This window comes from Nyctibius grandis, chromosome 11 (genome assembly GCF_013368605.1).
Source record: "Nyctibius grandis isolate bNycGra1 chromosome 11, bNycGra1.pri, whole genome shotgun sequence".
In the NCBI taxonomy this organism is placed as follows: Eukaryota; Metazoa; Chordata; class Aves; order Nyctibiiformes; family Nyctibiidae; genus Nyctibius; species Nyctibius grandis.
Window position 1 is genome coordinate 27,154,775 of NC_090668.1, and position 19,832 is coordinate 27,174,606.

The 19,832-nt window shown below is 66.1% G+C and overlaps 3 protein-coding genes across 8 annotated transcripts; all 3 read left to right on the forward strand.

Annotated features, from left to right (window-relative positions):
• Positions 1-136: 136 nt before the first annotated feature.
• Positions 137-11,251, forward strand: TTLL13 (tubulin tyrosine ligase like 13). The gene is made up of 18 exons (XM_068409834.1): positions 137-313; positions 520-658; positions 1,537-1,655; positions 2,191-2,321; positions 3,078-3,234; positions 3,513-3,656; positions 4,750-4,835; positions 4,977-5,202; positions 5,488-5,672; positions 6,551-6,739; positions 7,181-7,355; positions 7,687-7,881; positions 8,661-9,030; positions 9,714-9,911; positions 10,195-10,286; positions 10,619-10,913; positions 10,977-11,087; positions 11,162-11,251. Exons 1-17 carry the CDS (start codon positions 137-139, stop codon positions 11,060-11,062), a joined length of 2,964 nt encoding a protein of 987 aa, XP_068265935.1. The 3' UTR covers positions 11,063-11,087; positions 11,162-11,251.
• Positions 11,252-11,316: 65 nt separating this feature from the next.
• On the forward strand, positions 11,317-12,926 carry HDDC3 (HD domain containing 3). Its single transcript, XM_068409923.1, has 4 exons — positions 11,317-11,614; positions 12,151-12,206; positions 12,287-12,527; positions 12,703-12,926. Exons 1-4 carry the CDS (start codon positions 11,503-11,505, stop codon positions 12,852-12,854), a joined length of 561 nt encoding a protein of 186 aa, XP_068266024.1. The 5' UTR covers positions 11,317-11,502; the 3' UTR covers positions 12,855-12,926.
• A 76-nt stretch (positions 12,927-13,002) lies between these two features.
• On the forward strand, positions 13,003-19,645 carry VPS33B (VPS33B late endosome and lysosome associated). 6 transcript variants are annotated; one of them, XM_068409918.1, is made up of 23 exons: positions 13,003-13,149; positions 13,420-13,500; positions 13,601-13,662; positions 13,845-13,894; positions 14,196-14,263; positions 14,496-14,541; positions 14,825-14,919; positions 15,290-15,394; positions 15,783-15,879; positions 15,993-16,112; positions 16,361-16,434; positions 16,830-16,916; positions 17,000-17,090; positions 17,251-17,325; positions 17,630-17,694; positions 17,766-17,820; positions 17,903-17,949; positions 18,139-18,271; positions 18,500-18,573; positions 18,891-18,992; positions 19,136-19,211; positions 19,278-19,394; positions 19,509-19,645. In XM_068409918.1, exons 1-23 carry the CDS (start codon positions 13,054-13,056, stop codon positions 19,586-19,588), a joined length of 1,896 nt encoding a protein of 631 aa, XP_068266019.1. In that variant the 5' UTR covers positions 13,003-13,053; the 3' UTR covers positions 19,589-19,645. The 6 variants fall into 6 exon arrangements, with proteins under 6 accessions (XP_068266019.1, XP_068266023.1, XP_068266020.1 ...); XM_068409922.1 differs by having other exon boundaries at positions 19,549-19,645; XM_068409919.1 differs by having other exon boundaries at positions 13,604-13,662.
• The last annotated feature ends 187 nt before the right edge of the window (positions 19,646-19,832 follow it).

Consider the following 19,832-nt stretch of genomic DNA (forward strand, 5'->3'; position numbering starts at 1 on the left):
CCGGCACCGGGCGGCCTCCGCGCCGGGACCGCCGCCGACCGCCAGGGGGCGCTGCGCAGCGGAGGGCCGCCGTCCGCGTGGCCCCGCCCCCGCGGCCCGTCGCCATGGGAACGGGGCGGCCGCGGCGGTGGGCGCCATGGACGGGGACGGCGGCGGCGGCCTCCCCCGCCCCGAGCCGCGGAGGAAGCGCAGGCGAGTGCGGTGGGAGGGTGGCGGGGCCCGGCCGGCCCTGCCCGCCCCGTACAGGCTGCACACGCCGCCTGACCCGTGCCGGTTCCCGGGGCCGCGGGAGCCAGGGCCCAGCCCTGCCCCAGTGCGGCGGCGATGCTCAGCCGGGCCCCTCAGCCCCCAGCCCCAGACAGGTTTCCCAGGGACTTTCTGCATCAGCAAATAAACACTCCCTCCCTTCAGTTGTCCCAACGCCCCCCAGCGCGGTGTGTCCGAGGCAGGCCCCGTGCTCGGGACCCCTCCGGGCCGCTGCGCCTCGTGGCTGGCAGAGCCCGTGCTGGCTCCCGTTAGCATGGTGGAGCGTGGAGGCAGCTCTCCCCCTCCCCCCCGCCCGGGACAGGCCCCAGTTGCCCGCTGAGCGGCTGTTCTCTCGTCTCTTTCAATTCCAGCGTTCCTTCCATCAACCTGACCAGCTGCAAGTACGAGAGCGGTAAGTCCGAGGTGCTGCCGGGGGTCCCCTTGGATCGGCGAGCCCTTCGCTCAGCCAGGGAGGGGTGCTGGGGCCGAGCTGCCACCGCACGGCCACTTTCGGGTTGTGCATTTATTGGTTCCAAGCGACTTGGACCCCTGGAGTTTCTCACACTTTGGGCTGAGGTGCCGTCGGGTTTAAAGAGGCAGAAAATGTGCAACAGCAGTGCAAGCCCCTGACCCCCCCCGCCACGTCTGCGTTTGCTTTGCATCTGCTAAAACCAGCGAGAAGGGTTTGGTTGGGGACAGTGACAATGCGAGACTGGTGCCTGTGCTTGGGGACATGATGTGAGAGCTCTCAGCTAACGGAGGTGATGGAACAGGCAGGATCCGTCCCTGGAACCGCTCCCATCGCTACCTGGAACCGCTCCCTTTGCCGCCCCTCTCCAGTGACGTGCTCTGGGGAGCTGGTCCCCTCTCCTGTCTTATAGCTTGTGGCGGCAAGGAAGAGTATGTTAAAAGGACAAACTCCCAGCATCTGACGGGTGTTATCAGCCTGTATCAGGAACACCGTGTTTACAGAGGGACGGGCGCGGCGTGTTTTGGCTAGGGCCGTGCTCGGGCGGTTTGGGGACGCACAGCACGAGGTGGCAGCGCAGGCACCACAGTGACCAGAACTGTTTCACAACGGTTCCTGGCGTGGATTAACCCTCACCCACCCCTGCGAGAGGCCAAATTCAGAACTGTCACTAACACGAACCATCCCAGCAGCGACCTCCTGCTCCAGAGCTTGTGTGTTCTGCTGCCGAATAGCTTTTGGTTTCAAAGATGAAACTCGTACTCGTCCCTGGTACTCACATGCTCTGCCTGGCCCCTTGTCCTCTGCTTGCTTTGGTGCAGTGCGGCGGGCGGCACAGCGCTGCGGGCTGAAAGAAGCAGGAGAAGACGAGGACTGGACGGTGTATTGGACGGACTGCTCGGTGTCTCTGGAGCGCGTCCTGGAAATGAAGCGGTTTCAGGTAAACACCCCCCTGTGAAGGCTGCCCGGCAGGAAGAGCTCAGGAGGGAGGCGAGGTGGGGCTGTTAGCGGGACAAGGTGTTGCAGAGTGAAACAGAAGCGTCCAAACTAGCACCCGTGCCCCCTTCTCTGCGTCGGTTCCCGAGGGTACAAGTTCACGAGCCTTTGCTTCTGTTGTGTCACTGGTACGGTGCCACCAGCAACACTCTGGCAGCCAGTAGCGTGAACTGGAAAGCCGCCAGCCCCTTTAATGTAGCGTGAAATAAATGGTTCGTGATGACAAAGGGCTCCCTTCCTGACGCTGTGGTGTTCTGGAGAGGGAGAGCTTCAGGGCTGAGATGGAACGAGCAGATAAATCACACCGGTGACGTTCAGATAAAGCAGCTGTGCTGTAATCTTGTCCCTCAGCAGAGGTTCAAGGCCAGCCGCAGGCCCGGCTCCTGTTCTGCGGGCCGGTTTCTCCGCGTGCAGGCGTTCCTCCGGTCTCGAGGAGGATCCCTGCTGTTCCTTTGCTGATTCGGGTTTTTCTCTTTCAGAAAATCAACCATTTCCCAGGCATGATAGAGATCTGCCGGAAGGACCTGTTGGCTCGCAACCTCAACCGCATGCTCAGGCTCTTCCCCAAGGAGTACAACATATTCCCCCGCACTTGGTGCCTGCCAGCTGAGTGAGTGATGTGCATTAACGCAGATGAGAACGGGGGTATGAAATTAGGGTGGCTCTTGCCACGGGTCCTCTCGGTCTTCCCATTCCTGGAGGACACGGACCCACTTCTCTCGTCCTTCCTTCCAGGCTGCATTTCCTGGCCTCGGACTGGCACTGTTTTGGGGGATTTGTCCTGTTTGCCTCTCTCTTTCCCTAAACGTGGTGCCAACTAGAGAGGCGGTGCTTCTCCATCTACAGCAAAATAGCTAATTGGCACGTGGGCCTGACCCTTCAGAGCTGCTCCCGATCAGCCGTGTAGGGTGATAGGTGTGCTCAGCTCGTGAGCCTCTGAGCTTGGGCCGCCCGGGCTGCGGCCTCCTGCCCGCGTGCTGATGAGCTGGCGTGAAGGGGGACCCAAACGCTTGTGACCTCCTCCTCCTTTGTAGCCAGGGCTTGTTTATTTCCTCCTGCTCTCTCTGTGGCAGCAGAGCCAAGATCTTACTGGCTCCTGCATGCACAGTGGTGACCGCTTCCTAGGAACCTCCTGCTAGAGGTGGAGATGGCATTGCAAGCAAAAGGTGGAGCCAGGAGAGCTCTGTCAGGTCACACAAGGAGCAGTTTGTAACTCACGCAGGTCAGGAGTAGGTGTCCTGTTCCTCTGCTGCAGAGGTTTGCTCTGCGCTGGCCCGCAGCACCGCAGTTTGGGTGCCTGACTGTCATGAGAGAGTTCAGGGGCTGTTTTTTTGCAGCTTGTAACAGTCACCCCTTCCTTGCACAGCTACGGAGATCTCCAGGCCTACAGACGCGCGAGGAAAAGCAGAACATTCATCTGCAAGCCAGAGAGCAGCTGCCAAGGGAGGGGGATCTTCGTGACGTGTAACCCAGAGGAGATCCCACACGGAGAGCGCATGATCTGCCAGCAGTACATCTCTAAGGTAATGGGGACACTGGTGACATGCAGGCGGAGCGTTGCCACCTCCCAGCTCTTCCAGCACCCCGCATCCTCCTCGTGCCCTGCGCCCTGCACCTTCCTGGCTCTGCGGGAGGCACCGGGGCGGCTGCAGCGCAGCGGAGGCACGGCGAGAGCTCGCCTTTCTCCTGGCTGCTGAGTGCCACGGAGCGGCACAAGGCAGAGCAGCCAAGCCCGAGGAGCCGGCAGCACCCCTAGCAGCGTGTCTTTCTCTCATGCTTGCTCCTGCCTTTTTTCTCACAGCCTTTCCTTGTTGATGGCTTTAAGTTTGACATGCGTGTCTATGTGCTAGTCACGTCTTGTGACCCGCTGAGGATTTTTGTCTACAAGGAGGGTCTGGCCCGGTTTGCCACCATGAGGTACAACGATCCCAGCAGCAGGAACCTGGTAAAAAAGGGAAGTTTCCAGAAAAGTCACACCGTATCTGTAGGTGTTAGTTCCTAATTTGTCCTAGGGGCATTCCAAACCTTGAAAAGACAGGGACGGGTGGGCTTCATGGGACCCAGCTTTCTTTTTTTCCTGTTCTCCCCTCTCTCTGTACCTCCTCCTCCTCGCAGGAGGAATTTCAGGAGTGCCTGAGGCAGATCTACTCCCAGGCCACACGTTTGGGCTGTTTACTGGCATTATCACAAAATCATGGAGTTGTTTGGCTTGGAAGGAACCTTGGAAGGTCTCGAGTCCAACCTTCTGCTCAAAACTGGGTCAACAATAAATTCCGATCTGTTTTCTTGGGGTTTCACCCAGTCAGGTGTTGAAAACCTGCGAGGATGGAGACCCCACAGCATTTCTGGGCAACACTCCTACTGCTCCTTGCCTTTATGAGCGTTCTCAAGTCCGCACCATTCCTCGCCCGCCCGTGCTTCAGGTGGAAAAGAGGGACCTGGGGGTTATCTGGTGGTGCTGGAACAGCCTTGGAGGGGCAGGGAGGGGAACTGGGAAAGCGAGGTGTGGAGTACGGCCGTGCCCACCACCAAGCAGGGTCTGTGACCCGCAAAACCCCATCAGCAGACGGGCTGTAGTGTTGGATTGCTGTGCTGCGGTCACGGGCTGCCCTGAGACACCCCGGGCTGCTGGCTACCTGTCCACTCGCCCCAGAGCTCTGTATGTATACGCCCACCCTCCCTCTGGTCCGTGCGTGTCTTGGAGAGGCTCTGGGTGACAAAGGAAGAGGAAGAATCTGCAGAAATTTGCTGCAGCTTCTGTCCTGCCGAGTCCCACAGCTGGAATGGCATTTGTGGAGCTGATTCCTGTGCCTTCCCCCAAGATAAGGACAGGGGTGTGGGGAGGGCAGAGCTCTGTCAGCCCTAACTCTGGCTAGAGAGGGACTCACCAGCGTGATTAACTCCTTGCTGCAAGTCACCGCCGCAGAGAGGAGACAGAAGTGGGCTGAGCTGGTGGCTAGACCAGTGCTGGTGGGGCTGCTTCTATCTGCGCTCTGTGGTTAAGAGTAAACGAGTGTCTCTGGCGGTTCCTCCCTCAGGATGATATCTGCATGCATTTGACCAACTATGCTATCAACAAACATCACGAAAACTTCGTCCAGGATGACTCGGTGGGCAGTAAGAGGTATTGCCTTGTCCAGGTACCGCAACGCCCTGCGCACATCCCGCAGGAGAGCTGCACTGGGGACACTGCTTTACTGCCACCTCTCCTGGGGCACCCGCAGTGTCACAGGTCAGCCCTTACCATCTCCTGTCCTCCACACAGGAAACTGTCCACCCTGAAAGCCTGGATGGCGGATAACAACTACAACACAACGAAACTCTGGGAAGATATTGAAGATATTGTCATAAAGACTCTCATTTCAGCTCACCCTGTCATGAAGCACAACTACCAAAGCTGCTTTCCCAACCACACCACCAGCTGCGCCTGCTTTGAGATACTGGGCTTCGATATTTTGCTAGACAGAAAGTTGAAGCCGTGGCTGCTAGAGGTGAGGAAGGAGCCTCCTGCTGCGGTGAAGCAGCTCTGGAAGCAGCAGGTAGCCAAGAGCTGGCTTGTCTGCGGGAGGGCTCCAGAACAAGGGGTGCTGGGATGAACAGAACTCGTTTGATTAAAAAGGGCCACCTCGTCCACAGAATTAAACGGGCTGCGAAGACAAGTAGCCCAGTAACCTGGGCGGGCGGCGGGGCAGAGCGGGCCCAGCGAGCTGCTGCTGCTGGCAGCGCTTCCTGGGAGCTGCGAGCTGCCAGGTTAGCTCAGCTGCTTGTTTTGGCAGGTGAACCACTCTCCCAGCTTCAACACGGACTCTCCTCTAGACCGGGAGGTGAAGGACGCTCTTCTCTACGACACCATCAACCTGATAAACGTGCACGCCTGTAGCAGAAGGAAGGTGCTGGAGGAAGACAAACAGCGGGTGAAGGAACGGCTCCTCCAGGCCCACCAGACTCTCCGTGCAGCCAGGTATTGCTCTTGCCCGTAGTGCTGCAGTGAGAAAAGATGGGGCATGGTGGAGCAGGATGAAACCAAGGCTGGCTGTCTCCCAGCCAAAGCTCCCAGAGGCCGTGGCACTACTAGCCTCCGAGAAGAGACCCACCAAGCCATCTGCATCCCACAGGGAAGAACCAGGGCTCATCTTGGGGCACCAGGAGATCTGAGGCGCCTGGTGCTCTTGGCCCTGGACAGAGCCATCCCCGCCGAGCTGCGCCTGCTTGTCACGTGCCAGCAGTGATGCTCGCGGGACGGACTGCTTCAGGGACCAAGGGCACCCAGGGGCCCTTCTCCAGAGCAGGGGGTTGAGGGTTTCCCCCCCTTCTCTGTCTGCGTGCCCTTTCACGAGGCTGTGTTAGATGAGGCTGCTGCCCGGGCTTTTCCTGCCGTGCAGGGCGAGGCAGGAACTCCCTCCAGGTCCCATCACAGTTCAGAGACCTGAGATAACTCCGGGCTGGACACACCGAGCGTGTTAGCCCTGTACCTGCCCGCCCCTGCGGCCTTGGCTGCTCCGAGCTCCCTGCTGGCGAGGAAAGCTCCCAGCAGCGCGCAGGGAGGCAGACAGGCCTTCAAAGGCACATTGTAACTGAACTGCTGTGACTGGGTGAGTTGGCTGAGGGGCAGGGTGTGAGCCTGGGACACGAGGCAGAGATGTGGTGATGCTTCCCCAGCCACAGGTAGAGGAGGAAGCAGCGCGGGTTGTGTTGGTTCCCAGCAGCGCACCCATGTGAAACAGGCTCCCGAAAGGGGACAGAAGGGGAAGGAGCTAGCGAGGCCCCTGTCCCTCAGCCAGGACAGCACGCGGAGCCTCGGGTCACAGCTCCCTGCCTGGGCTTTCTCCCGCTTTGCAGGCGCGAGGAGTCGGAGAGCACCCAGGCTGCCCGGCTCTCCGAGGCACAGAAGTACGAGGACTCGCACCTGGGCGACTACCGGCGCATTTACCCGGCGCGTGGAACAGAGAAGTACGAGCCCTTCTTCAAGCAGAGCAGCTCCCTCTTCCAGGAGACGGCGGCGTCCAAAGCACGAGAGCAGCATGCCAGGTACGCTGCTCCCGCGGAAAACCCACCCCTCGCAGGCGCAGAGACCGCCTGCTCTGACCCCTTCTCGGGAGCCACCCAGGCGTCAGCAAGCTGGTGAGAGCTGGCAGGGAAGGAGGCCACATGTGCTGCTGCCATGTCCCTTCGTGTGTACCCTTGAGAGGCAAATGTAATATCCCCTGACTTTGGGACTCTGGAGGCACCATGTCACAAGTGTCCTCCACCCTTCTGGCAGGCACAGCCTAATTCTGGGGCGTTTCTTACAGCAGGGAGAGTCTCTTTTGAAAGCTCTCCTGGCCCATTTCTTGGCACACTTCTGCTATGGTCTGTTCACTACAGAGCTTGTGACTGCAGTAAAATGTCCCCGGATTGAAGGATTCATAATAGCCTTTTGCTGTTCCGGCTCGTACTGAACCAGTGACTAAGGCTACTGTTCCATGGCAGGCAGCAACTGGAGAAAATTCGCCTGGAAAAAGAAAAGTTGGAGGCTTTTACCAGGAAGAAGAAAAGGGAGAAGAAAGAAGACCTGCAGGGAGAGTCATCAGGGGACAAATCCCAGCTCCGTAATAAAACCACAGCCCACCTCACCTATAGAAGCACCAGGACACGGGACAGAAAGGTACCTCGCTCTTGTCACTACTTGTCCGTGGGGCCTCAAAGGCAGTGGCGTGGCTCTGGGAACGGTGCTGGGCCACTGGGTGTCTCCCAAGGGACAGAATGACGAGGCTGGGCTCCCCGTCCCGACGCACGGAGAGCTGACAGCTTGAGCTGGGAGGTACTTGCAAGCGCCAGCGTTGTCCCTTCCCTGTTGTGGCTCCCACTGGGATCTTCGTCCCGCTCCACCCCGCAGTCTGTAATTCTCCTTAGGGCTCGGAGCAGTCTGTGGCTTTGTCTCTCTTGCGCAGTTCCACAGCTTCAGCTTTGCTGGACTCCGGTGTTTCTCTCCTCAGGTACAGCAGTACGACTCTATGCAACCCCAGGATATCGTGGAAGATGAGGAGAGGAGACGAGTGAATGCTCTTCTGCGGCGCGAGAACCTGATCCGGCGCCTGGGCATCGCAGACCAGCTCTGCCAGCTGCTCCCCGCGCCCGCCAGTCCAGCCGACACCTGGGGACCCTACACCGCCACGCCGCAGGCTGCCCAGGTCCGTCCCGCGGGGCCAGCACGGGAGAGAGCCACTCGGGGGGGGATCGTGGGGAGAGAACACGGGCACTGGGCATCTCGGTGTGGCTCGGTTAAACGAGACCCAACGTAGCATCTGGGTCCGTGGGTTTTCATCCAGTTACTTCGTCCCTTTCCAGTGGGCTGCGCAGAGCCCCTCGCGCCCTTCCCCAGAAGATCCCCAGAGAACAGACCACCACGATATTGCCTTTTGGGCACTGGAGGGGTGACACACCTCAGGGTGCTGACAAACACAAAGCACCAGAGCTGCAGGGATTATTCAGGACCTGGGAGTCCTCTAGTACCATGCAAGGAATTGGGAAGAGCCCATTTAATTTAACAGAAGAAGAGTAAGATGGGATTTGATCCGTAAGGACTGACGGTAGCTGCCTTTTGCTCTACCAGACAAAGCAGAACGGAGCCTGAAACCCAAACTCTGCCCAAAATCTGGATAATTTGGTCAGCAGTGACGGATTATCTGGGGGTGGGTCAGGCCCTTCGTTGCTGAGTCCTCCCAGCGCGCTCTGGCCTGTCTGCCCACAAACCTGCTCCAGCTCAGCCCGGCGTTACGGGCAGAGGACAGGAGCCTCAGCAGGGCTGCAGGCAGACCGGGCAGGCAGCTGCCGTCACCCCCGGGACGATTTGGATCTGGGAGGGCGGCTGGGGCAACGCTTCGGCGAGCGCCTGTCGGCGGCTGGAGAAGATTTTCCTTCCCGTTTGAGGCCTCCCCAGCTAAGGCACCGCTGCTTGCTCTCCTTCCAGCTGCAGTGTCTCTGGGATGCGCTCGGGGGCCAGGACACCCACCACTTAGTGACGCCCGTCCCCTGCTCGCTCCTGGGAGGTCCAGTCCAGCCTTTGGGACAGCAGTTCGTACACAACCCCAGCACCAAGTCCCTGCTGCCAGCCGGCCCGGGCTCTGATCCTGCCGCCGCGGGCAGCTTCTGCATTCGAGGCCAGAGCATCACCTTCTGTAAGCAGCACAAGGTGCGGCGGGGGCTGCGGGCACACGACAGGCGCTGGCTGCGTGACCAGGCAGCGGGGATGGCGGGGGCTCCCCAGCCCTGCACCGAACTCAAGGGGCTGCAGGAGAGAGGCGAGCAGCTCCCTGGTGCCGAAAGCAAGGCTGACGGCTGTGAGTACACATTACCTTCCTTTGGCTCCAAGCGTCTGCATCGGGGAGGCTCAAGGCAGCGAGCTGGAGCCACGGGCAGACAGCCGGGAGCTGCGGGTGTTCCTGGGCTTGCTGGGGTGGAGGAGAGGGTGGGCTGGATGGAGCTCAGAGGCCCTGGGGTGCTCAGACCCTGCGGAGGGGACCCTGCGCTCTTCTCTGGTGACCGCACAAAGTCTCTGTCCGAGGCCGGTAGCGTCCCATTTGCAGGGGCAAGGAAGAAGGTGGGTGGTTTCCTAGGACCAAGGGTTGGTGTGCTGGGATGGGGGAGCGTGAGAAGCCCAGAAGTACTTGAGGGCTGGGCCAGAAGCGCAGCAGATCGATAGGATGGCCACGGGATAGCTGTGGGAAGGATGGAGGAGACACTTGGTGACGCAGCGTGGCCCCCAGCCCCTCCCCAGGCCTCGCTCCCACCACACTGCTGCCCACAGAGCAACACCCACGCCTTCACCCAGCCCCGCCGGCCCTCCTCGCTCCCCTGCCCGCGGCTTTGGCCACTCGCAGCCTCAGGGGCAGGGAGGAGCGGGGGCAGAGGGGGGGCCCCCAGGGTACCGCAGGGCTGAGCACCATCACGGAGGGCAGTGGGCTGCTGACGCGCAGAGCTGCCGGTGTCTGCCTGCCGCCCACGCCTGCCCGTGCTCTTCCAGGTGAAGATGGCAGGCTGTCCTTCCACACAGGCAGCTGTTACCCGGCGTCCCCAGCCAGCACGGTGAAGGCCACAGGCGACGACACCTCCAGCTGCACTGCCGTCCAGGAGCTCTCTGTCTCCTGCACCGCCCAAGTGCTGCACACGCGTGCCCCGCGCCGTGCCAGCGCCTTGCACACCTGCGGCATGAAAAGCACAGGTAACGTGGCAGAGGGGGCGTGGGCGCCCACGGGTGCTGGAGCGGGGAGGGCTGCCCTGGAGTTGCTGCACACCCTGACCGGGGTCTGGGCCCAGCACGGGTTGAAACGGTTGGGGGCCCCAAGAACAAGGAGGATGTTGTAAATACCTCAGACATTCGACTAACCTAGTTCTATAAATAAGCAAAGGGGAGCCTTTTTTTAATTTAGGTGGGTATATCTCACTTCAGGCGAGTGGGCCTTGAAAAGATAGTTTCTAATGAGGATGGCTGTATTTCACTTCAGACAACTTGGCCTTGGGAAAACAGAGGCACAGAAACCTAAAGATCAGGGAGCTGCAACAGCTGCCTCAAAGGACACAGCCTACATGGCCTACGTGATCCGTGGACTGAGTTTGCGCAGAAGCAGGGGTCAGTCGGCGAACACAGTGAGGAAGACTACCGGCCTTCATCTGAAGACCCCTGACGACCACCAGAGAAAAGGACTGCGCACGCGGAACGGACATTTACGTATATTAATGAGTTCCGGGAAATCTCATGACTATGCAAATGCGTTCTTGGGAATCATGACTTTATGGTATAGAATCTCTGAAAATCTGCAAAATCGGCGAAGCACTCGGGGGGGACAATCCCCAGTGCTGCAATAAAGGATGCCTGCTGCTTAATAACGCTCTGCGCTTATGGAGTTTTCTTTCGGGCTCCTTACCCAGCCGCACCGAGCTCCCCCCGCCCCGCCCGCCGCGGGCACTCCCGGCCCCGAGCCCCCCGACCACCTGCCCGGGGCCGGAACCCCCGGGGCGGCCGTCCCGGGCATCCCCGCCGGGCCCCCGCGCCTCCCCCGCCGGGGCCGCCCCGCCGCCGGCCCCGCCCGGTGCCGGTCATGGCGGCGCTGTTGCGGCGCGGGGTGCGGGCGGCCGCGCTCCTCGCCGGGACCCCGCGGCGGGCGGCGGCGGCGGGGCCCGGGGACGCGGAGCCGCCGGAGCCGGCGCTGGAGGAGGCCGAGAGGTGCGGGGCCGTGCGGGGCCGGGCCGGGGGGGCAGAGCGGCGCGCTCACGTCTCTCCCCGCAGGGCCCGGCGGCGGCGGGCGGCGGCGCGGCTGCAGCGGCTGCGGCGGGAGCTGGGCGGGGGGCGCGGAGCCCCCGAGCGCGCCCTGACCTGGCAGGCGATGGAGCAGATGCGGTGAGCGGCGGGGCCGGGGCGGGCAGGGCCGTGCCCCGGGGGACCGAGCCCCGGTGACCGGGCCGTGCCCGCAGGTTCCTGCGGCAGGAGCTGCCCGAGGAGTGGCCGCCGGAGCGACTCGCCCAGGGCTTCGGCGTCAGCCCCGACGTGGTGCGGCGGGTGCTGCGGGGCCGGGGCTGCCCCCCGCCGCGCCGCCGCCTGCGGCAGGACGAGAGGGCGCTGAGCGCCGCAACGGCACCGGGACCAGGATCGGGATCGGGATCGGGATCGGGACCGGCCGCCGGGCGCGAGGTGCGCGCCCCCGACGGCTCGCTGCTGTACCGGCTGCCGCGGGGCCGGGGCGGGCCGGGGCCCGACACGCAATAAACGGCTGGACGGGACCCGCCTCCGCCCCGCTGCTTCCGCCGCGCCGGCCATGGGCTCCGAGGCGGCGGCGCTGCTGGAGGCGGCGGACTTCGCGGCCGGGAAGCACAAGGGGCAGCGGCGGAAGGACCCCGAGGGCACCCCCTTCATCAACCACCCCATCGGTGCGCAGCCCCGCCGGCACCCGCGTCCCGCTCCCGGGGCACCGTGCGCCGCCGGGGGACCCCCGGAACCCCCCTCCTGCCCCGCAGCGCCGCCCGCCCCCGGGAAGGAGCCCCCGGGAGACACACACACACCCACCCCCCGCGCTGCCTCGGCCCCTGCCCTCCTTCCCGGCCCCCGGAGAGAGCCGGGCCTCCCTCTCCCTGCTGCCCGACGGCGATCTGAGCCCCCGGGCACTGCCCGTCCCCGGGATACAGCCCCCCGGCCCCTGCCCTCCCCTGCTCGGCTCCCCCCCCGCTCCCCACGGGAGCTGCTGCCCTGCCTGGCCCAAGGGCCCCCGTTCCCCCAGCACGCCCCGACCCGCGGCTGCCGGCCCCTGGGACCCCCCTACCCGCCCCCGCGCACGGCTGTCACCTCGCAGGACGTGCCGGTGGGTCCCTCGTGCCGCGGGCGGGTCCCAGGGGACCCCTCGCTGCCCCGTGCCCACCCGCTGCCCTGGCCCGGCGCTGCCCCCTCCCACCGCTCCGCTCTCTCGCAGCCGTAGCCAGGATCCTGGCGCAGGAGGCCGGTGTGACCGACACGGTGGTGCTGCAGGTAACGGCCCGCGCCCCGCCCGCCCCCTGCCGCCGCAGGAGCCCGGCCGCGGTCCCCCCCACCGTCCCCTCCCGCCCCAGGCCGCCCTCCTGCACGACACGGTGGAGGACACGGACACGACGCTGGCGGAGATCGAGGCGCGGTTCGGGGCGGAGGTGCGGCGCGTCGTGGCGGAGGTGACGGACGACAAGGGGCTGCCCGCGGCGGAGCGCAAGCGGCTGCAGATCGAGCGGGCGCCGGGCAGCAGCGCCCGGGCCCGGCTGGTGAAGCTGGCGGACAAGCTGCACAACCTGCGCGACCTGAACCGCTGCACCCCGGCAGGTACCGCCCGCACCGGGCCGGGACCTCGGTCCCCACCGGGGTCGCCCCGAGCCCGGCCCGGCGGAGGGGCCGCGGTGCCGGCGGAGCGGGCCTCCGGCCCGGCAGGGGGCGCTGGGGGGCTCCGGGGGAAGGTGGCGGCGGCCGGACGTGACGCGCCCCGCGCGTGTCCCCGCAGGGTGGTCGCCGGAGCGCGTGCAGGAGTACTTCCGGTGGGCGGCGCAGGTGGTGGCCGGGCTGCGCGGGACGAGCCCGCCGCTGGAGGCGGCGCTGCAGCGGCTCTTCGAGGAGCGCGGCGTGGCCCCGGGACCGGCACCGCCGGGGCCGTGACCGCCGGGCCGGGCCCCTGCACCGGGAACCGCGGGCGGGGCGCGGCGGCCAATAAACGTGCGCAGAGCTGTGTCCCGCCTCCCCGCGTTGCCATGGCGCCGGGCACTTCCGCCGGGTGCTTCCGCCGCGGGGTTCCGCCGGGGCCGCGGCAGCGCTCGGGCGTTCCGGGCGCCGCGCCGCCCCCCTCCGCCGCCCCGCCATGGCGTTCGCCGGCCGCCGCGACGCGCCCGAGGCGCCCGACTTCGGCATCCTGAAGCGGCTGGCGCGGGACCAGCTCATCTACCTGCTGGAGCAGGTCCGGGCCGGGCGGCGTCCGGGGGGGCCGGGGTCGGCCCGGGTGGGAGGCCGGGTCCGCGTCCCGGCGGGATCCCGCACCGGGGGCGGGGGTTGGGAAGGGGCCGCGATCGGGGTCGGCCCCGGGCGGGCGCGGGGGGGGTGTCGGCCCCGGAGGGGTCCGCTACCGGCAGTAGTGGGGGCTCGGTCCCGGGAGCAGCCCCCGGGGCGGTGGAGGTCGGCCCCGGCGGGTGGCCGGTGGTCGCCGGCCCCACGCCGCGCCCGCCCGCAGCTCCCCGGGAAGAAGGACCTGTTCATCGAGGCCGACCTGATGAGCCCCCTGGACCGCATCGCCAGCGTCTCCATCCTGAAGGTACCGCGGGGCCGGGGCGGGCGGCTGCCCCCTGCCCGTGCTGCCGTGCAGCCCCCGCTGCCCGCACTGTCCCCGCTCATGCCCCGGCCTCTCCCCGCAGCAGCACGAGGTGGACAAGCTGTACAAGGTGGAGAGCCGGCCGGCCCTCAGCACCAGCGACCAGTGAGTCCCCACCGCAGCACCGGGGCTGCCTGCCCGGCCCTCAGCCAGGCCAGGGGGTTCGCGGGGGGCGGGGGGGGGCAGGTGCCTCTTCCAGCTCGGGGTTTGGCTCTGTGGGACCGGACGGGAAGGGGCCGGGGAAGGGCCGGGCACTGGGGGCCTCTGACTCCCCGCTGCGACCGCAGGTTCTGCTTCCTCGTGCGCCCGCGGGTCAGGACGATGAGGTACATCGCCGGTGAGTGCCCGCGGCGGGGGGCCGTTGGCAGGTGCCCGCTGTCGGTGGGTGACGCCGCTGCCCCGCGCTGGGGCTGGGGCTGAGGGTCGGTGCTCCGGGCTGCCGGGATCAAGTGGGCTCGAGAAGGGCTTTCGGCGAGGCCGCAGCCTCGGCAGACGGGCCCCGTGCCCGGGTTTTTCTTTCTGCCTGAGGTGTTTCAGGCCCTGTGGGATGTGGGACCCTGGCCCTCACCCCGTGGCAGGAGCCGTGTGTTCGGGGGGGTGGGCAGCCTCTGCGGGGTCTGCACGTTCTTTGTCCGCAGATATTGTCAACGCTGACAAGATGTCGGGGAGGAGCAGGAAGTACAAGATTATCTTCAGCCCCCAAAAGGTCAGTCTGACCGTGCTCTGCTGCCCGTTACCCCCTCGCTCAGTGCCTGCCCGGCCTTTCTGCCTTCCACCCCTCCTACGGACACCGACAGTTCTTCATTTCTAACCCCGAAACATTTATTTAAACCCAAATGTTGTGATGCTGGGGAACAAGCTGGTCCCCTTCACCACCAGATCTTTGCCCGCACGCGTGGAGCCTGGCTGGGCCCTGAGGGTCTCTCCTTCTCTTCCAGTTTTATGCTTGTGAGATGGTGCTGGAGGAAGAGGGAGTCTTTGGGGGTGAGTGGGGCTGCGGTGCCTGCCCCTTCCCCACCCCGAGGGCTGGTCACAGTAGCTCTGACGCCGCAGAATCCCAGTTGAATCCCAGTGCTGGGATCCCTGTGCTGGCAGGGACGGGGTGTGGGCAGGGACCGGGGCGTGGGCAGGGACAGCAGGTGGGAGGAGGGAGGGTCCTGCCATGAATCCCCGGGGAGAGGCCCCTCTCTCTGCTCCCCACCCCCGTTTGCGGGGCTGTTTCTGCCGAGGGCTGGGTGACCCTTGCCCTTCCCTGTCCCAAACTCAGACGTCACCTGCGATGAATGGTCCTTCTACCTGCTCCCCCTGGACGAAGACATCATCAGCATGGAGCTGCCCGAGTTCTTCCGCGACTACTTCTTGGTCAGTGGGTCGCTGCTGCCGGGACGCTGCCCTGCGGCGTGGGGGCCTTCCCCTCGCTCCTCCCTCGGGCTGGGGACAGAAGAGCTTTGTTCCGCGAGCTGACGTGTGACGTGCCGCTCAGCCCTCGCTGCAGGCCCTTGTCTGCTGTCCTGGGGTGGCTTTTGCCAGGGGTGGCTGCTCTGAGGGGCTGTGATGCCTCCCCTCCTCCCCATGCAGCCCCCTGGGCTGGCCCCTCTGCTGCCCCCCAACAGCTTTGGGGCATCCTGGTTGTTCCTGCTGGAATCACCAAGCCCCGGGCCTGCTCCATCCCCCAGCCGCCTCCGTGGTCCCCGACATGGCAGCCGTTTACCCCCAGACTTGCTCCCAGCAGGAGGGTGATCACCGCTGGCTCAACTCCGTGGCTCGAGCCCTGCAGCTGCTGAACTCCCTGTACGGGCCTTTCGGCGGGGCCTACGGGATCGGCAGGAGTGCCAAGGTACGGCCCGTGCCGACAGAAGAGGGAAGCTTCTGCGGTCCCTGCGAGGGCTGCGGCTCGCGGGGAATCAAACCCCACCAGCCCCGTGGTGTCCGTGTCGCCGTGGAGGTGGCACCACGCCTCTTCCCGGGTGGCTCTGGGGGTCCCACATCTCCCAGCCTGCGCTGTGCGTGCTGGGGCTGGGCAGGGGGAGCGCGGAGCACCCCGTGCCGCGGAGGGGGACGCGTTTGTGCCCAGCCCCAGGCCCACTGCAGCTGGCCGGTCCCATGGGATGCCTTGGCCAATGTCCTGGCTGGCACCTGGGGGGCTGGCGCTGGGGCAGGCTGCCAGTGTGGGGGGAGCCAGCCCGGGCTGCTCCCCCATGCCCTGGCACACTCTGCCCCCACAGATGAGCTACGAGCTGTGGCAGGACCTGGAGGAGGAGAGCGAGGGCGACGGCCAGGGCAGGAAGCCTGAGATTGGCAACGTCTTCCTTATGGACAGAGGTAGGCTGGAGCGCGGGGGGCGGCGGGCGGGGGCAGTTCGGGCCGGCAGCTCGCCCGGAGGAAAATCTGAGGGCAAGTGGGGCAGGGAGAGGCTGACGGGCTGCGGCGGGCAGGGAGGAGCAGGAGGGCAGGGAGGGCAGCGGCTCTCGTTGCAGACACAGACTACGTGACGGCGCTGTGCTCCCAGGTGGTGTACGAGGGGCTGGTGGACGACACCTTCCGCATCAAGTGCGGTAGGTCGCCGGGGCGGCGCGGGGCTCTGCACCCATGCAGGGAGGGTCCCCGGGGTTTGCGCCCGGCGTCGTCAGACCCCAGGACCCCAGGGCAGTCCTGGTGCGGGGTGCTGCCCACGAGGATGGCCCCTGGTCTGACCGAGCGGCTGGGTGGGCATCGCCTGTCCTGCTGCCTTCCGCAGCGGGGCCGGCACACACGGGGTTGTCGCCGTTGCTGGGGCAAAGCAGCTCTTCACCCTTCTCTGCAGGCAGCGTGGATTTTGGGCCAGACGTCACCTCCTCTGACAAGAGCATCAAGGTGCTGCTCAATGCCCAGGACAAAGTGAGTCCTTGGCGTGCCCAGGTGGGGGCATTCCCCCCACTGAGCCTGAGCAGGGAGCGGCCGGGCGCTGCTGGGCCTGGGGGTGCGGGTTGGGATGGGTCGGGGTACGGAGCCTGGAGAAATGCGGTGTGCAGGCACGGCTCGGGCTGTGTAGTTGGCAGAGTCCCTGCGTGCAGGGCCGTGCCGTGCCGGCCAGTCGGTATCTGGGGGCACTGACCCCCCCTGGCACAGACACCACCTCCTCTCGCTGCTGTTCAGTCTGCTGGCGAGCGTCAGCTCGGGGGGCTGCGGTGCCGGGGGCTGCGGTGCCAGGACAGCAGCTGGCCAGGCGCCGTGCTGGCCCAGCGGAGCAGGGGGCGGGTGCCCAGCACCGACTGCTGCGGTGCTCTCTGCAGGTCTTCAGCCAGATCCGGAACGAGCACTTCTCCAGCGTGTTCGGCTTCCTGAGCCAGAAGTCGCGTAACCTGCAGGCGCAGTACGACGTGAGCGTCGCCCCGGGTGCGGGCGCCCGCGGTGCCGTCCCTCCGCCGCCGCCTCACCTCCCCGGACACGCTCTCTCCCACAGCGGCGCCGTGGGATGGACATCAAGCAGATGAAGAACTTTGTCTCCCAGGAGCTGAAGGGACTAAAGCAGGAGCATCGCCTGCTGAGCCTGCGTAGGGGCCGGGACGGCGGGGAGGGAGAGGCCCTTGGCCGCTGCAGCGGGTCCCTGGGCTCCCCGGGGAAAGCCCTGACAGTCCCGGGAGGGGCAGGTGCTCTGAGCCATGCACAGAGCCTGTCACCCCTCCGCAGCGGCCATCTCTCTTGGCTGTGCAGATATCGGTGCCTGCGAGTCCATCATGAAGAAGAAAACCAAGCAGGACTTCCAGGAGATGATCAAGGCTGAGCACTGTGAGTGCTTTCGCTGTCCCACAGCTGTTGCTCCCCCTGTCCCAGTCCTTGCTCCCCCAACCCTCACCCCTGGCCTGGGCAGCCTCACCTCTGGGTGCCCCCTGCGTGACCACAGTCCTTCCAGACCGTTTGTACTGGGGTGGGCCTTGAGACCCTAAACGGGGCCACGCTGCCTCCTCAGAGGGCTGGGGTGGGAGGCCCAGCATGGCAGGCCTGCCCCGTTCCCTGGGGCTCAGGGAGGGAGGCCCGGTTAGCTGGGAGAGCCCTGGGGGTGGGCGATGTGACACCTTCTCCCCCGGCACAGCTCTCCTGGAGGGCTTCGACATCCGCGAGAGCACCAGCTTCATCGAGGAGCACATCGACCGGCAGGTGAGGCCGCGCCGAGCCCGAGGGCTGCGGGGACACGGGGGTGCGGGCGCCTCATCGCCTGCTCCACGCAGGTGTCCCCCATCGAGAGCCTGCGCCTGATGTGCCTCCTCTCCATCACCGAGAACGGTGGGTGGCTGCGCTGGGCGGGGGGGGGGCGGCGCCAGGGCCCCCCAGCCTCGCACGGGGCTCACCCCGGTGCTCCCCACAGGCCTCGTCCCCAAAGATTACCGCTCCCTGAAAACCCAGTACCTGCAGGTGAGCGGCGGGGGCTGGCGGCAGAGCAGAGGGCGCGTTGGACAGGGCTCCCCGCGACCCCCGAGCTCTGCCCACCCCTGCCCTTTGCCTGCTGGGGTGCTCTGAGCAGCCCCCCGTGGGGGTGGCACCCTGCCGCCCTCCCGCGCTCGCAGCCGGGGCTCCACGCTGACCTGGCTGCCCCCTCCCCAGAGCTACGGGCCTGAGCACTTGCTGACCTTCCACAACCTCAAGCGCATCGGGCTGCTGACCGAGCAGGCGGCCGGAGAGACCCTGACGGCTGTGGAGAGCAAAGTCAGCCGGCTGGTGACGGACCGCGCCGCCGGTGAGAGCCAGCCCGCTGCCCCGCACGGCCCCGGGGAGCCCGGGCTGCCCCGCACGGCCCCGGGGAGCTGCTGCCTCCCAACTGGCTGGAAGCACGGGGTGAACGCGGGCGCTGCAGGCACAGGGCACGTCCCGGTTCCCTGCTCGAGCCAGGAGCTCTGCGCATCCCCCTGCCTAGCCGGTGGCTGTGCTTAACCCAGGGGCTGTTTCTCCTTGTCTTGTTTTCCAGGGAAGATCACAGACGCGTTTAACTCTTTGGCCAGGAAGAGCAATTTTCGAGCCATAAGCAAGAAGCTGGGGTTGGTACGTCCTGGTGGGGCTGCCGGCCTGCCACACTGCCAGGGTTGGTCTGTGCCTGTGCCCGGCTCTCCAGGCTCAGCACCCCCAGAGACACGCACCGCATGGGGCCAGAGCTGCTGCGGCCGCTCTGGGCAGTGAGGGGGGCTTCTCCCCGGGGCCGGGGGTCACACTCTGGCCGTGCAGGGGCTGGGGCTCGCTGCAGGAGCGGTGGTGGCTGCGTGCAGCTGCCTGGTGCTGGGGGGCTGCTCTGCGGCTCGGTCCGGGTGTGGTGCAGGGGGTTCCATCCCGTCCTGCGCCCCGAGCGTGGCCTGTCTCTGCAGATCCCGCGGGTGGACGGGGAGTACGACCTGAAGATGCCTCGGGACATGGCTTACGTCTTCAGCGGGGCCTACATCCCCCTGAGCTGCAAGATCATTGAGCAGGTGAGGCTGCTGGGCAGCACCACACGCATCCCCTCGAGCCCAGGTCTCCTCCCGGGGGGTCCGGTGGGGGTCCCTCCACCCGGGGCCAGGGCTGAGCTGTGCCCAGCGCCAGGCCGGAGCCTGACCCCCAGCCTGTGCCGCAGGTGCTGGAGCGCCGGGGCTGGCTGGGCCTGGAGGAGGTCGTGCGGCTGCTCAACGGCAACGAGTTTGCTGTGTCAGGTAGCGCCGGGCCGGGGGCGGGAGGGCCGGGGGCTGGCGTGTCCCACAGCGCTCTGCCCCGTCCAGACAGCGCCGGGGAGGACGGTCCCGCCGGGGAGGCCCAGCGCGTCGTCCTCGCCGTGTTCCTGGGCGGCTGCACCTTCTCCGAGATCGCGGCGCTGCGGTTCCTGGGCAGGGAGAGAGGTGGGAGCCGCGGCGGGGCGGGGGGTGCTGCCTGCGGGGGGGCTGCGGCGGTGCCGGTGCCCGGGGCCCTGCCGGTGGGCGGGCGGGGGGGCACTGCCAGCGCCTCTCCCGCAGGCTGCAGGTTCATCTTCCTGACCACGGCCATCACCAACAGCGCCCGGATGATGGAGGCCATGACGGAGGCCAAGGCCTGAGGCGGGGGGCTGGGGGGGGCTTTTCCGGCCCCCGTGAATAAACACCTTCTACCGGCACGGATGCGGCTGCGGCTGAGCCTGGCGGGGGGGGAGCCGGGGGTCCCGGGGGGGGCCGGGGGAGGCGGGGGGTCCCGGGGGGGCCGTGGCGGGGCCTCGCCCCGGGCCGGGGGGGGGGGGGCGATGGGGGGAGGCATGCGCATGCGCAGTGTCGCGCAGGCACCGCCCGGGGGCGGGGCTCCCGCCG

Bases quoted from the DNA above. Each gene is read 5' to 3' on its own strand.
- TTLL13 (XM_068409834.1), top strand. From the start codon at position 137: ATGGACGGGGACGGCGGCGGCGGCCTCCCCCGCCCCGAGCCGCGGAGG. The intron at 3,657-4,749 runs GTAAAAAAGGGA...TTCCTCCCTCAG, and splicing joins ATCCCAGCAGCAGGAACCTG to GATGATATCTGCATGCATTT. The intron at 5,673-6,550 runs GTATTGCTCTTG...CCCGCTTTGCAG, and splicing joins CAGACTCTCCGTGCAGCCAG to GCGCGAGGAGTCGGAGAGCA.
- HDDC3 (XM_068409923.1), top strand. From the start codon at position 11,503: ATGGGCTCCGAGGCGGCGGCGCTGCTGGAGGCGGCGGACTTCGCGGCC. The intron at 12,207-12,286 runs GTAACGGCCCGC...CTCCCGCCCCAG, and splicing joins CCGACACGGTGGTGCTGCAG to GCCGCCCTCCTGCACGACAC. The intron at 12,528-12,702 runs GTACCGCCCGCA...GTGTCCCCGCAG, and splicing joins GAACCGCTGCACCCCGGCAG to GGTGGTCGCCGGAGCGCGTG.
- VPS33B (XM_068409917.1), top strand. From the start codon at position 13,054: ATGGCGTTCGCCGGCCGCCGCGACGCGCCCGAGGCGCCCGACTTCGGC. The intron at 13,895-14,195 runs GTGAGTGCCCGC...CTTTGTCCGCAG, and splicing joins GACGATGAGGTACATCGCCG to ATATTGTCAACGCTGACAAG. The intron at 17,695-17,765 runs GTGAGGCCGCGC...TGCTCCACGCAG, and splicing joins AGGAGCACATCGACCGGCAG to GTGTCCCCCATCGAGAGCCT.